This window comes from Daldinia loculata (assembly GCF_022478755.1).
Source record: "Daldinia loculata strain CBS 113971 unplaced genomic scaffold F4817scaffold_12, whole genome shotgun sequence".
NCBI classification, from domain to species: domain Eukaryota; kingdom Fungi; phylum Ascomycota; class Sordariomycetes; order Xylariales; family Hypoxylaceae; genus Daldinia; species Daldinia loculata.
In genome coordinates, this window is record NW_026054866.1 from 207963 (window position 1) to 223059 (window position 15097).

The following is a 15097-nucleotide window of genomic DNA, read 5'->3' on the forward strand; positions in this document are numbered from 1 at the left end:
GCAGCCTGAGGTAAAAGACCATAATAACTGCATAAGATTCAACGCGGTTGGTGAAGAAGGCTGAGAGGACAGGATGGATCGTCTCATCACTTTGCTTAAATTTCCCCTTGCCTCCCCGCACGGAAGGATTTGTTCGTCTCAGATAAATCCTTCAAATATAGAAACACCTAGGGTCAGAGAGCGGCTGATGAAACGATTCCCATCCCTCAAGTCGGAAGACGGCAGACGACATTGGTATCACCAGTTTCTTCGGTGAGCACTAAATCAAACTACCTAGGTAGCTTACGTGAGACTCAGAATGGCGGTATTCCTAGTACCAATAAGTTCTTATTTCGATAACGTGATTCAAAATGTCAATTCAACCACATTTTCCAACAAACACCCCTTAGTGGTCACACAGATAGGACTCGGTTGCATTCAACTTCGTTTAGGATTTCCTACTGGACTTATACACATTAACCCGCTTATCGACGGTCGAAATGTGTTTCTTGGCTGTCATATATATAAATATAGATTTGCAGGACTATATGCTCCCTATAGACCAGGCGGCCAATCAACACCATCCCCTCACAAGCGGTTATGACGCTACTTCGAGTCGCTCAATTAACATTGGATGACGGGGACGTTGCCGGGCGCGCTATACGGCTTGCCACCGTTGTCAGGCTGACCAAGGGCACCGTAGATGTTAGCAACGATGCTCGGGTCGTTCTTCTGGTAGGCACCGGGGAAGCTGACGGTCTGGCTAGGCGAGAAGCTGCCGCTACCGCTGACCTTGATCTGGGCGCATGATATGTAGAACTGGGCGCCGTTCGGCGACTTCGCAGAGTGCAGGGCTAGGGTCTCGACACGCATGAGGTAGTCTCCGGGGGCAATGCACTGCGGCAGCTGGAAGTTGACCCAGCCCTGGTTGGAAATCATGTGGTCGACACCCCACTGCTTGCTCGAGGTGTCAAAAGTGTCCTCCCAGATCTTGAACCACTTGAGTCCGGTCTTACTCGCGGTAGCCGCGTTGTCTACCTTAGCAAGCCATGCTGTGATAGGTCCCTTGTGGGACTTGGCAATCTATTACGTAGATGTTAGAACTATCATCATTTCTCTTTGGCTTCTGGGATAGGTAAGGTAAGGTAGGTAGGTTGTTCTTACTGGGTTATCGGGGTCGTTGGCGAATTGTGCACCGCCGATGACGTGGCCGAAGTAGGCTCCTAGCTTATCCCCCGGAGCGACGCTGATGACCTTGTCGGAGGTGTGGCCTTGCTTCTGGCAGATGATGTCTGGAGTGAAGGGTTAGTAATCTGAAATGATTATTATTCCTATTTTTGATAGGAACTCCTCAGCTGTTCTGCAAAGTTCTTGGCTCTTTGTTGCAGCTCTCAGGCAGCCTTACCTTGTGAAGTCACATCGTAGACGGGGTTGTTGTCGTTCGGGGCTCGAAGACCAACCAGAGAGCCCTGCTTCTGCCCGTTGACTGAGACTTCCTAAGTACACCATGATTCGTAAGTCATTGACCTTTGCAGGTTGCATTTCAAGCTAGACTTACCTGGAAGATGCAGTGAGCCTCAGCCGACAAGGCAAATGCCGCAGCCGTGAACAACGAGAACTTCATCTTGTCGTTGACAGGTAGTTATGGGACAGGATACGTTAGAGCGACCAGGCTTGAGGTAGCGAGTTCGACTTCTTTTACCCCAGAGTTTCATCGAGTATATATATAGATGAGTATATAACCCATGCAAGGTTGATGCGACTATATGCCGAACAGAATAAAGTAGGGGCAAGCGATGCCGATACTAGCGAACCCCCCTCAACTCTATCTCCGTAACGCAGCGGGTCGCCTAAGCCTTCAATCAAGGCCAACAAGCTGCCATCCAGAAATTCTCCGGCGCAGGTTAGATCAAGGCCTGACTCCGTCCAGATATTGGACGAGATTGTGGTACTCCCGGTGGGTCTGGGGTAATATAGCCGGTAGAGCCAGAGTTCATATCTAGGCCCCGACTGATTGGCTGCGAGTCGATCAATGTCGAATTAGGAAAGTTCCGTACGACGAATCCTGGTAAAAAACAGGAACGGGTTGGGAAATGGGTACGGGGAAATGCTATTGCATCTGCATGGGGAATCTGGGGCGCATGGAGAGCGGACGGGACGACAGCCCTACGTTCCGGACGCCAAGCGAGTCCGTCAAGCGCGTATGACTGGGACGAAGATGAGATATGACGACGTCTTGCGTCCTAGGAAAACGATATTGGCGCGGTAATAGGGGTTAGGGGTGCTAGGTAGGCTGGGTTGTTATGCCTTAGCTAGGTACGTATATTCTTCGTGTTGACGCTACGACCATGTTGTCTTACGAGACGTATCTTCATGGGCGCAACTAAACAATTACTCCTCTATTCTTTTTCTGTGTTGGTATTTGTCGCTTTGTTATATCCGTAGAGATAGTAGTAAATCCAAAGACAACCTTAGATAACGAACGGACAATCCACTTAGGGATGGGGATCAACCGTTAGGTGTGAAGAGGCACAGGCGGGCTGTGTGACAACTGTGGTAGATACGTGCATTATTTCGTCTAGATCACGTTTACAAGAAAGGACGTTGTTCGGCATCTCATCTCCTAGTATAGTCGAGACTCTTAGCTTCTAAGATGTTCCCCGGCTTTCACACTCATACCGGGCAATGCTTTAAGTTTTGGAACACCCATCAATGTAATCCGTGGTATGCGCTTAAACTCTACATCATATCTGGGGTGCAGATGGCCTAGGATGATAGATTCGATGGACCCCGAAGCCGTTTCTTGTCTACTTGTGCTATGAACAGATATAAAATACACAGTCACTATGGAAGGAAGTCAGGAAGGAGAGAAGATATAGATGCTAGGTGTTTCTTAATTGTTATATTCGGCAAAATGTTGCCGGAACCTTCGACATTGGGTATTGTCCTAATAACCCCGTTTTCGACCTGACGTTGCCGATATCCGAAAAAGGAGTCGGCATCTGTATTGGGCTAGTGACCGTATAGGAACCGGCTGCTTACGGATATTAGTTACGGCCGTTAACCATATTAACGTCTATAAAAAATCAAAATAGAGATGGAAATATTTGGCTGTACGTTATTCGTATAATATAAGATGCCGTCATTTGATGATTTAAGGGATAACTCGCTCCTGCTGAAATCATATAATACTCTTTATATAGTACTCTTACCAGACACATTATCGATTCTTATTATCTAGCAACATACGTGTGAGGTAGGCTATGGAGTAAAACTAGGGGAGCACGCTGCTAGGTAGGTACCTATACTCGAATACTAGATGACAGTGCTATTATTGGGCTTGCTGATTCAGCAACCACTCATATCACTTAAAGGCAGAGATATGACTCCGGCCTGCCGCAGGTAAGTATTGATTACCCAGAGCCTATGATGACGCGAGCAGGGGGTGGGGAAGCAACTCTATCGCCAAACATGTAGAAAGAGACTTCGTTCTGAGTGATGTCCCCGGTGACGTTGACCATTTACCGAATAGTGGTAGCATTGGACTCATAGTATATTACCACCAAGGGTTAGGTAGTTTAGCTTAAATTCACCGCACAGAGACGACTTGGAGAGAACACCCAATATACCATACTGTAAACTTGGAACCACTGTGAATTTAGCGTGCTGTAGTCGTGACGGATGAGAATATGTTGACTTGGCCGGCTAAAGATTGTGATAATATCTAACTAAATACATTCCACAACGGTGAATTTTCTAATACTGGAACACAAATCGCTCAACTATCTTATTGAATGCTTGAAATTAGTTAGATGCGACGGAGGTGGATCTGATATCACACCAAGGGCAACCTCGAATCTCATGATTAAATTGGGAGAGCATACCGTTCAAAGCGTTCTCTGTTGCTTATCTCTCCATTCCAAAGCAGTTGGAACAGCTGTTCATCGCACAGATAATCTCCATTTCGGAATCTGATGATGTACGGGGACTACACATGCTAAAGCGCATACCACCCGTCATGACAGCTCAAGTCCTAATCGCACTTTCTCGCGTCAAACCATTGGCTGTTTGAAGTAAGAAGTATCATATTAAAACATTCAATACACCACAAACTCTTCGCGGTAAGCACTTTAGTTGTCCGTAGATGAAATTTAAAATAGAGGGATTGGGGATTGTGTATCAACAATTACATTTAACAAGGTACCTATGTTGTGGTCACCTGGGAGGTAGGTATATTAAATCAAATAACTCTTAGTCTTATTTTAATGTGCAACATGAAGGGCAGTAACCTAGGGCTCATCAATAGTAAATAATAACACCTCTACCAACGCCTATTCGTATCATATCCCTAGAATGTCGACCCCTAATATATAGCTGCAGCCCCATAGGCAAGCCACCGCTTGGCTTAAACGTCTTTGGTTTCCACCTCGCGATAACGAATACGGATTGATAGACTAGTATACAGAGGTTACAATGATCTCCTTCGCGTCCTGAGAATGTACGCTGAACGAGGAAGGTCCGTAATGGGGGATCTACGCGTAAAGAAAGGAGTCCCTGCAGAAAGTAGAGGGAGCTGTTCTTTTAGAAGTTTGGCGTTGCTTAAATAACTCAGAGGCTAACTTCTCAACTAACAACTCATCGCTCGTTGTTGCTTGTGATAGAAATTCTATGCATCTCTCAAAGGTGATCTTGTAGATGTCGGTCTGTATAGTTGTGGATTGGTTACATAATTATACTGGACCATCCTCAGTTGCGCATTGGAGTTCGAAACGCTCGTATTCGGATTCCTCGCCTAAGTACAAGACAGCCGATCTAATAAGACGTTTGCCACTTCGAAATCTCATTTCTTGCCTTAAATTTTCAAGAATCGTTGTTACCTCTCTTAAGACATCCCGTTCTATTAGACGTTTATTTCCAGAGGTCTTTCATAATTGTGATCTCCGTGTCAACATGCAGTCTAGGGAGGGAGGAAGTCCTCGGTTAGAAATGCTTCTAGAAGGAAAACCCTTGGAGGTTACATTACGCGTCATCTAAGCCCTACGGATGTACTATGTAGAAATAAGCTTAAAGGTGGCTGGGCCGAGACATGTTCGGATGTGCCTGAATGGGGACGTATAAGGCGAAAAATGACCAAATTAGGGTAACTCTACGCGGCATTATAATGTACAAATTTGGAAAATCCCGAATCATAGCTTCCAACATGAATTCGAGTCGGCAAATCCTGCTCCCTTCCGATTTTGTTTTTAAGTATTCAAATATTCAAATATTTGAAATTGCTCGCGAACTCCCTTCACCGTCCCCGCTCTGATTTGGCTACCGTTGGCTTGGTACGATATTTTTAGGGCACCTTGAATCAAGGCTAACCCGGCCTACTCCGCTGATCCGGTGGCTCGTGCAATGGTAGACTTGACAATTATGGGCCTTTAATTATGACCTAAAATCAAGACATTCATAGGCGTATTCTTCAGCTGAATTGCTACCTACCTGTTAATGGAATAGGATCATAATCCAAGAACACTAACAACTGTCTTCTGCACTTGCCGTATACCTATAGTAGATCCTGCGGCGACGATCAGTGACGCTGACCTGTACGATACTACCTCGCTTCCATAATCATGATTCTAGATGTCCACCATCCTAGTCTGCTTAGCCGATTCAATGGAGCGTTGGCATCTGGTAAGCAATGCCTACTTCGGTATTCAATAAGCACTAGGTTAATCTTGTTGTTTGGCATTCTGCTGTGTATACGTAGCACGGAATATGCAAGGGATTTATCTCTCTATCTCTCTCTTCTTTATTGGCTTTAGGGCTATGTATTCCGTACATTTAATGAGAGCCAATAGCAAACGGTGACATGGTAATATACCCTGCAGCTATTAGACGGCAGTTTTGAAGTCGTATTCGTTCCTATGCGAAGAGTTTAAATGCGATGGAGATAATTGGTTCGTACCCTATCATCGGTACCACTTATACATCCTCTCCCTGTCTCCCTGTCTCCCTGTCTCCCTTGCAATTTAGTGGAACGGGCAAGCTCAGTCCCGGATTGTAATGAAACCCTTTCCGCGTATCTAGTGTATGTAGGTACTGCTAGGTAAACAGATGCATGGTTCCATCATCCAATTATATTTATTTCCCTTGCCCTGCGCAGATCAACGAAGGGCTGCAGATTCAGAATAAAAAGGACCCATCTGCTACTTAAGTGTCCTCCCATCAAAGTTGGCGGCTTTGGTAGTCGACCTCTTTAAGCACAATCTACACGGACAGAGTTCACCAAAAAAAAAAAACCGATGGATGTGGCTGCAGGTTTCCTCGAGGAGCGGGGACCTGTCCTTGCGTCCGTCGCTGTTATCGTTACCTCAGTATTCATCGCTACCGTGCTTCTTGGAGGTGGTAGCAGTACATTACCGCTGGTGGGACTGGAGTATGGAAGTGCATCAAAGCGACGACAGGCGTTCATGACGCGGGGCTTGGAATTCTACAAAAAGGGATACGACTTATTCAAATCTACTACGGCATTCAGGGTGACCACTCTCGATGGTACGAAGAGGACTCATTTCTTAACCGATCGGAAAATGCTGATCTTGCTGGATAGGCGACCGTATTGTCCTACCTCGAAGACTTATGGAGGAAGTGAGGCATCTGCCGGATGATGTTATAAGCCTCGACAAAGCTTTCGATGTTGTACGATATACCAGCCATCTTGAGATACAATTCTGGGTACTAACTTATTGTAGACGAACGAGCACCATCGCCTCGGTATCGGTAGACCACAAGTATCAACTCTTGTCATGAACGTCGTTCGAGGTGACCTTACCCGTAGCCTAGGTAAGTTTATACATTGGAACTGTTTTGGGATGGACCAATTTAACCGAATATTGAAGTGCGTATCAACCCCCGGCTTTCGGCGGAGACGGAACGTACTATTCGCGAGGAGCTGCCGCCATGCGATGATTGGACATCCGTGGTAGTTTACCAGACGGTTCTACGCATGGTTGCTACCATCTCTGGTGCTCTATTCATTGGACCTGAGCTGTGCCGCTCGGATGAGTATTTGCAGGCCAGTATCGGATACACGCTGGACTACGTCAACAGCATCCAGGGGCTCAAGAAGTGGAACCGATGGTTGCGATGGGTTGGCCGATACTTCACGCCTGAGGTCACCAAGCTGTTTGAGGATCGCAAGAAGGCGCATGCTTTCCTACAGCCCGTTCTCGAAAAGCGCCGTGCGGCTATGAAGGCAGGTGAGGAGGTTTCCGACGATGCTTTACAGTGGATGATGAAGAAGGCCGATGAGATGGGTTTTACCGACGAAGTGATCGCCGAAGCGCAGCTAAACCTAAGCATGGCCGCCATTCACACCACGTCCCTCACGGTTACAATGATGTAAGATTGATATCCCTAACCCCTAGTATCTTCCCGGAGAGAGCATTGCATTAACCTTTCACTGCAGCCTTTACGACCTAGTAGTAAGACCCGATATAATCGAGGAGCTACGAAAGGAGATCAAGACTGTCCTTGCTCGTCACGATGGTGTCACAACGAGTCACGCTCTTTTCGAAATGAAGCTACTTGACAGTGTCATGAAGGAGTCGCAGCGGATGAACCCTGCTAACCTGGTCCGATTTACGCGATATGTCCAAAAACCCGTTACTCTTAGCGATGGTACTCACCTGCCCGCCGGCTATTTGATCGAGGCGCCGCACGCGCTAGCTGTGATGGATCCCGAGTTATACCGCAATCCGGAGGTAAGATTAGCGTGGATATATCGCGGTTTCCATCCGTATAAATATCAAAAAGGCAAAAGAAGCTAATAGCACCTTAGGAATTCGACGCTCACCGATTCTTGAACCTACGAAACGGCACGACGGAGGACAATCTAGGGTACAAGAACAAGGAGCAATACCAGTTCGTGACGGTGACGAAGGACTTTATGCATTTCGGATACGGCCGTCATTCATGCCCTGGTCGTTTCTTTGCTGCCAACGAGATTAAGCTGATCCTCGCGCGCATCCTTCTCGAGTACGACCTCAAGATGCCCGAGGGCCTTACCGAGCGCTATGCCAACATCAACATGGGCACTGACGTTCTTCCCGACCCGACGAAGGAGGTACTATTCAAGAGGGTTCAGACAGTCGCGTAAGGAAATTGCTATAATTCATTGCTATGTTTAATTGCGCTGCCTTATTAGTTTTTATGCCCGAAATAGATACAAGAAATGACAACGAAGTTGCTTTCAGCTGTCCCAGGTACCTAATATACGACTTACCGTGCGTTCGAAAACCTACAGCACGCTGAATATGGCAAGTCTTATGTAAATGAGACATTATATAGCCTCGTGCATTAGACAACTACCTGCCTACGTACATCAAAGGCCAGAGGTCTATTTACTGGGGATGTGGCCATCCATAAAGCAGCATTAAATACTAGGTTGGGGCTGGCTATCAAATTAAAGCTCCGCAATGAACCCGCAACCAAGAACGTATATCGAGCCTTGAATGAAAAGCTTAGGGTTTCCATCTCCAGCCGGGATGCTTCCACTCGAGACTCTCAATCTGCGCCTGTGATAACCCCTCTAACTCCTTGCTAACGTCAACCTTCTCGCGTCTTTTGTTATCGGCTTTCATCCAGAATAGGGTTACGGTAGTTACAACGAATAATATGCTGGAGGCGGCAAGGTTCAATCCGTTGCCAATAGGGTAATCGGGTCCGTCCCAGGATAGATACGACCAGGTAGCAATGAGGCCACCAAGGGCGCCGAACGTCATGTTGGTCCCGAGGCTCACGCTGCGCGCCGTGTCGCTGACAACCTGTGCCGCTACCTGCGCATTACTCAATGCTCCAACGGCGAAACAACTGATGGCCGTGAAGAAGGTTGCTGCGTATCTCACCTTGGGATCGTTGCTTGCTAGGAACATGATGTAACCCATCATTGTCAAGGGCGCGGTGAGGATTAGGAAGACCTGTCGTCTGTCCATACGCCAGCTCAGGAGCGGAATAACAACTTCGAATGCGGCCCCGACAACGTACGGTGGAACCGTGTATAGCTGCTTCTGGACCGTCGTGTAATGAGGATAGATGGTGGCTACGATAGTAGGCGTGAAGAAGGCTAGGCCCTGGACAGTGATGCTGTGGTTTTCAAGTCAGTGATCGCGGAAACATTAAGCGAAACAGGATATACATACTTATTGAGTAGGAAGATGAAACTGGTCGATAGGACAACAGGGTTCCAGAAACCTAGCCAGAGTTTCTTGCGGTCGGTCTTGTCGAGAACAACAGTCTGGCCCAAAAGTTCCGACTTGACACGGGCGACTGCTAGAGTCTTTTCTTCCTCCGTGAGCCAACGTGCCGTTTCGGGACGGTCGGTAAGCGTGACGAACGAGATCAATGACAGCCCGATCGTGATGATGCCTTCGACCAAGAAAATCATACGCCAAGCGGTAACACTACCGATGTTGGATAGACTTAGAAGACTGTTATACCCGAGTTAGCTGCGATTATCAAGTGCCATAAACAACTCAACTAACTGTCCGAATAATCTTAACAGCATGAAACTTCAATAAAGGGAGTGATTAATCAGCATACGTACCCAGAAGCGATCAATCCCCCAAATGCGCCGGCAAGTGGCGCCATAACAACAAAAAGCGAGATCCGGAAAACCAGTTCGGAGCGGCGGTACCACCGGGAAAGATAGTACGACATTCCGGGCATCATGCCGGCCTCAAAGACGCCAAGAAGGAAGCGGACGCCACAAGCCGCCGGCAAATCACGAACGAAGGCCATTCCAAGAGAGGAAATGCCGAAGCCGAGACATAGAATGGGGATAACCCAGCCGGGACCAAGCCACTTGCACGCCAGGTTGGACGGGACCTCGAAAAGGCAGTAGCTGACGTAGAAGATGGAGAGAAGCATGTTGTAGTCGTTGCCCTTCATGCCCAGGTCCTCCTCGAGACCGGCGAGTCTTGCGTTGCCTGCGAGCTGTTAGTATAACTAACTATACCTAACTGATAAAAAAAGAAATAAAAGTTATATCGCAAGGACTCGATGTGAAAGCGTACGTACCTATATTTGATCGGTCGATGAAGCAAAAGAGATATAGGATAGACACCGTCGGGACTATCATCCAATCTATCTTGGTACGGAGTCTTCTTTCGGCTTCCCGGTCGAACTTGGTGACAGGCACACCGCGACTACAAATCAGAATTTGGTAAGCTTGTAAGGTCACTTTTTATTATTATTTTTTTCAGTAATGCTCGTAGCACCTCACCTGTCGGTTGCCGCGACGCCCTCCTCAGCAGCGACATGTATATCCTTCTCGAAACGCTCTTCCTGGGAGAGGTTTCCCTCTTCCTTGCCGGAAACGTTGCCGTCGGACGTTGCCATGTCTATCGTCGTGATTTCTCAGCCTTCTTTTTTTTTTTTTTTTTTTAGTCCGGCTATGTCGAAGACGAAAAGGAGAGAGAAATGATATATGTGTTAGTGGGAAGGGCGGGATAAGAAAAAAAAGACGTTGAGATTAATGCTTATGGGCAGCTGCAGGATTATTTATCGGAGCAATTTATTTTATCTCTGCGCAGATAGCAGTTTACCTCGTATGTATGTATGTATGTATGTAGGTAGGTAGGTTGCTATGCAGGGTATGGACATCCTGGTAGGGGAGGGTGTCAAAGAGTTGATCCTTCTAATAGGGAACCTCGGTGACAAAACATTAATAAGACTTTTACGCATCTTGGACAACGATATTACGGGATATGCGAGGTTTAATAGGGTACGAATTACGTTTGTGTTGGGTTCCCTGGGACTATACTGATACCTATGAACAAACTTACCTACCTTCTAGCATACGTACTTACGTACTTACGTACCCCAACCCCGGGTAGGTAGAGGAGAAACACGGGGAAACTAGGCGGTTGTCTTGAGAGCTTGGACTTGATTGTCGGAGAGTTGTCAAATCAGCGAGAGGCAGTAGCAAGGTGACATATCAGGATTGCTAGGGTAACCGTTACATTCGGCATTGGTACCTACACTATGGAGTCAAGAATGGGGTGTGTATGTGTGTGAGCGTTGACCCCAACCTTGTCAAAGTAGGTATTCCGAGATGCAAAGACGTACCGTACCTACCTATGTATGTACCTAGGTATGTAGGTAGGCTATGATACTTAGCTTCAACCCATTATAACATAGACAAAAGATCTATACATTTATTAGTAGTGAAAGACTCTCACTGATCAAACTAATCGGATTCTTTGTTGACGTTATGGGGTTTAGTTTAAGAGTTTAAACCTGGTCTCACCCCCCCGGAAGCTCCATACGTCCTATACGCATCGGATATTACGCGTATCGGACTTAACACGACTTAAGACTATACACCTATTAGAATTATAATATAATATTATACAAAATCCTATATTGTAATTGATGTACCTCTATCTTAAATGATGACAGACATTCTTCAAAGCAATCGAGGAACGTAACACGGCGTCAAGCCCTACGAGATTTTTGATCGTGTACAACAGTCGGTTTGAATTTATTAGCCTGCAGCGGCCCGCGCATGCCAAGCTTCGGGATTCAGGGGTTTTCATTGATTAAAATCTGATCTACACGATATGTAACGGCGAAGCTAAATACCCCACATTCTGGTCGTGCTTGGCGATGGCTTCTTCTTGGGCTTCCAGAATTAATGGCTTGGTATATTAACAGGTTATCAGAAGTGGGATTTGTTTAGTTGTACATTATTAATAGTTTGATCTTGATACCTGTTAACTACCACCTCCACATCATGGTATTTAGTCGCATGCGAGTTTAACAGCCGGATCAACCGGGGTATGGGGTTCGAAGTATATAAGCTACATCCAAGCCTCTCCCATTGACAAACCGGATAACCGAATCGCCTATCTGGTCGTGCTGCCTCCGAGCTGTACCACGTGAATCTTCGGGGATGTGCAGTTATGTTACCTAGTTTGATCACACTTCCGAAGCGAAATGCCGGCATTGACCTGGATGCTTCGGAAGCTTTCCGTAACTCGACGGATACACGTAGATGCCCCTTTAGTAACTTGCTTAGTTGAGCATTACGCGATGGACTTGATGCTTTACACCTAAGCCGAAGGTATAAGTGCGGGCTCGTGTTAAGACAAGGTAGTGTTTTGTCGATCAACATTAATGCTCTTCTAACTACCTATTCACCTAATTCCCGAAATTCTAACAACCGTCATACCATTGTTCCCAGATAAGGTGGCTACCCGCGAGCATTTGATATAATCGTAATAAGATACAAGTACCAAGCGCTTAGATATATTATTTCGCACCATCTTCACAAAAGACCAATAATGTTTAAAGCTAACGACCAGCCACGATTATGTAGTTCCAGAGGCACCGTAACAAAGCTCATCCATATCCATATCAATAACCGGCTCGAACGAGCTCACGGAAAACGCTATAGCAGAATCTGCCTTTTGGCTCTTTTTCGGCTTGAGCTCCTTAGCTTCCCATTCCAGGATTTCGATCTGGGGATACCTCCTCATCCAATGTACAATCCACTGCTTTCCAAGCTTCTTATCCGACCCCTGTTTCTTCAGCACCCGTTCTGCAAGACTGAATAATTCGTTCTTAGTTGGCGGGCATCCTAACGCTGACTGAGCGGTTGCCCAGTCAGCTAGAAGACCTTCTTGCCTGAGGGTCAACCGGGATAGTTCGCTGCGGAGGTTCTTGGGTGCTCTACCCCGTGTCCGTGCGTTTAGATGGCTAGGCGGGACGCCGAACCGTCTAGCTGTCTCGCCGATCTTGTCTCCGTTCTGGACTGCCTCGATAGCACTTGCCATGTCGGTCTCTGCCCATTGGTATCTGGTACGCTGCTTATTCTCTTCGTCCGACTTACGAGGAGGCGGTCTGGGCCGTTTATCACCTAGCCGTTCCGCCAATGTAGTCTTAGGGACGTTGAACCTGATGGAGGCTTGGCGGAGTGATAGACCTTCTTCTGCAATGGCTTGTTCTGCTCTTGCCATGTCGTCTTCTGAGTAGGCACGATATTTAGCACCGCTCCTCGGGTGGCCTAATAGGTTTGGCGGTGCTATATAAAGTGGTATTTGCATGGCAGCTGTATCCGATAGATCCATAGTAAATGTCTATGCATTAAAGATTATGATACTCCGAAATAATTATTGACGAAACTTCTTGACAAAGGACATTAATTGATTAAAACGTATTCCAACATGTCCTCGTAGTTATTCTAAATCAAATAGTCAATAGTAACAAAAGGTGCCCCAATTCCGGGATTTTGGTGATACGATGATCATTTACCAAGGGGGAAAAGTCTAGACACGTGAAAGTCCGCTTGTAATGGGGTACATTTTCGTTGTACGCCTTGAGACCTTTTCATAGGTAGGTAAGTTGCATGTAGGTTAGGTACCTAGGTAAGGTAGTCTTGTACTCTCGCTGTTAAATCTTAAGGGACTTGAGGTTTCTTGAGATTTCTCATCGCAAACGGGGGTAAGTAATTCCCGGTTAGTTAAATCATAGCAATTGTGTATGTTTTGTCATATTATTTGTTTAACACGGTAGATGGCGGGCACATTACTCCCATTAACATCAACTGATTTCGCCTGTTGTCTTACACCCCTCTTCCCCAGGACTGCCGCCATCGGCTACCAGCAACCGAATACATTGCCTGTTGGTAGAATATGATGATCTATCGTGGTCCAACGCGGACTAAACCTTCTCTCTGCTATCATCGATCCTCGATAGACGTCTAGTATTTCAGTTTCTTTAATGAGCTGAATGCCATTTCACGACACGCCTGCCGCCTTGCCCAAGCTACCGGATCCTCGACTGCTGAAGATGCTCATAATACCAAAGCCAACGTAGAATAACATCAACGGGTATGCTACTAAGGCCCTCATTTGCATCATTTGTCCAACTGCGCAAAATATGCCACTCGCACTTGTCGTGCACCAAACGATTGCCGCACTGGTTAAGATGTAGCCAAGCGGTCCGTCCATTGGTATGACAATGCCTATTAGGCTTGTTATGACTAGCGGTAGCAAGCAGTACCCAAGCACGCTTGCGCTCCTTGCAAATGTTAGAGTACTGCTGAAGTGCCCCTTAGAATCGTCTCTACCGCCCACGTTGGGATCGCCGGGGTAACCAGGGGTAGAAGGATAGGCGGCTTGAGCAGGTGTCGTGGGACTGGTGCCGTCGTGAGACATAAGTGATAGGATTGTGTGTAGCGCAACCGATCCCATGAGCGCTAATCCGTAGATGTACCCGAAGTGTACCTTGCCACTAAAGAGTAGGAATGTGCCGAATAGGAAGAAGAAGAGGATGGGGCCGCCAAGGTCGGAGTCGTCCATGATGTGTTGATCTATACGTCCGAAGGGGTTGAGAACTGCTAAAGTCTGAAAACGGTTAATATTACTGCCGAATCAACGGAATGCAAGCCGTTCGGAAGCTCACCTTCATCCAGATGTGGTCGAAGTTGATTCCTAGCTCTTCTAGCAACGGCGGTTCCCCATCATATCCTTCTGTAGAGAAAGCGGCGAGCCAGCCCGTCCGCAGGCCACCTTGTTCGCCCATCCTCCCACTCACACCAGGCGCAGCGCCGAAGCCGTATCCACCAGGGTTAGGTGTTGGCGCGCCATAGCCGTATGCTTGCGCCGGGGTTCCCTGAGCTGGTATACCGGGTGAATACGACGAAGGGTAGAACTGAAGGTTTTGCGCGGCCGCCGCACCGCCGAACTGATTTGGAGGGGGTGCGCCGTAGTATTGCGACATGTTTTGCGGTCCGATGCTCGAAGCAGTTCTTGAATAGGGATAATCGGCTCGAAGCTGCGTGGGTTTTAGAGACAAAAGTATTTACGTTAAAAAAATTGAAAATAAGAAAGCTGGTGTAGGTTAAGAGGTACAAAGGATGAAAGAGTTGGTAGAGAGGGAAAACAGTTGGAGTGGATGTGACATAAGAAGCCGTGAGACGTTGTTCGAAACGTTCTCGTCACGACGATGGTGGAATTCAAGTTGACGGATCGCCAAAAATGAATCTGTCTTCACCGACGTGGCTGCGAAAGCTTAGATCAAGTCCATCTACGTAACCTCCAGGGCTTCTAGCTTCCCCTGTATTGTGGCTGGT

General features: G+C 47.0%; 4 protein-coding genes across 4 annotated transcripts; 1 reads left to right on the top strand and 3 right to left on the bottom strand.

The window, feature by feature from the left end:
- Positions 1-593: 593 nt before the first annotated feature.
- F4817DRAFT_33600 (glycoside hydrolase family 61 protein) lies at positions 594-2038 on the bottom strand. The gene is made up of 4 exons (XM_049303075.1): positions 1538-2038; positions 1385-1475; positions 1144-1271; positions 594-1062 (listed from the first exon to the last, which is right to left on the bottom strand). The coding sequence occupies exons 1-4, from the start codon at positions 1601-1603 to the stop codon at positions 604-606; spliced, it is 744 nt and encodes a 247-aa protein (XP_049161045.1). The 5' UTR covers positions 1604-2038; the 3' UTR covers positions 594-603.
- A 4094-nt stretch (positions 2039-6132) lies between these two features.
- F4817DRAFT_33665 (cytochrome P450) lies at positions 6133-8301 on the top strand. The gene is made up of 6 exons (XM_049303199.1): positions 6133-6516; positions 6572-6660; positions 6714-6804; positions 6861-7362; positions 7430-7724; positions 7802-8301. Exons 1-6 carry the CDS (start codon positions 6267-6269, stop codon positions 8117-8119), a joined length of 1545 nt encoding a protein of 514 aa, XP_049161046.1. The 5' UTR covers positions 6133-6266; the 3' UTR covers positions 8120-8301.
- Positions 8302-8393: 92 nt separating this feature from the next.
- F4817DRAFT_33716 (MFS general substrate transporter) lies at positions 8394-10482 on the bottom strand. Its single transcript, XM_049303254.1, has 5 exons — positions 10244-10482; positions 10039-10166; positions 9566-9947; positions 9162-9449; positions 8394-9105 (listed from the first exon to the last, which is right to left on the bottom strand). The coding sequence occupies exons 1-5, from the start codon at positions 10357-10359 to the stop codon at positions 8484-8486; spliced, it is 1536 nt and encodes a 511-aa protein (XP_049161047.1). The 5' UTR covers positions 10360-10482; the 3' UTR covers positions 8394-8483.
- A 2794-nt stretch (positions 10483-13276) lies between these two features.
- Positions 13277-15072, bottom strand: F4817DRAFT_331313 (Yip1-domain-containing protein). The gene is made up of 2 exons (XM_049302492.1): positions 14428-15072; positions 13277-14369 (listed from the first exon to the last, which is right to left on the bottom strand). Exons 1-2 carry the CDS (start codon positions 14743-14745, stop codon positions 13761-13763), a joined length of 927 nt encoding a protein of 308 aa, XP_049161048.1. The 5' UTR covers positions 14746-15072; the 3' UTR covers positions 13277-13760.
- Positions 15073-15097: the final 25 nt, after the last annotated feature.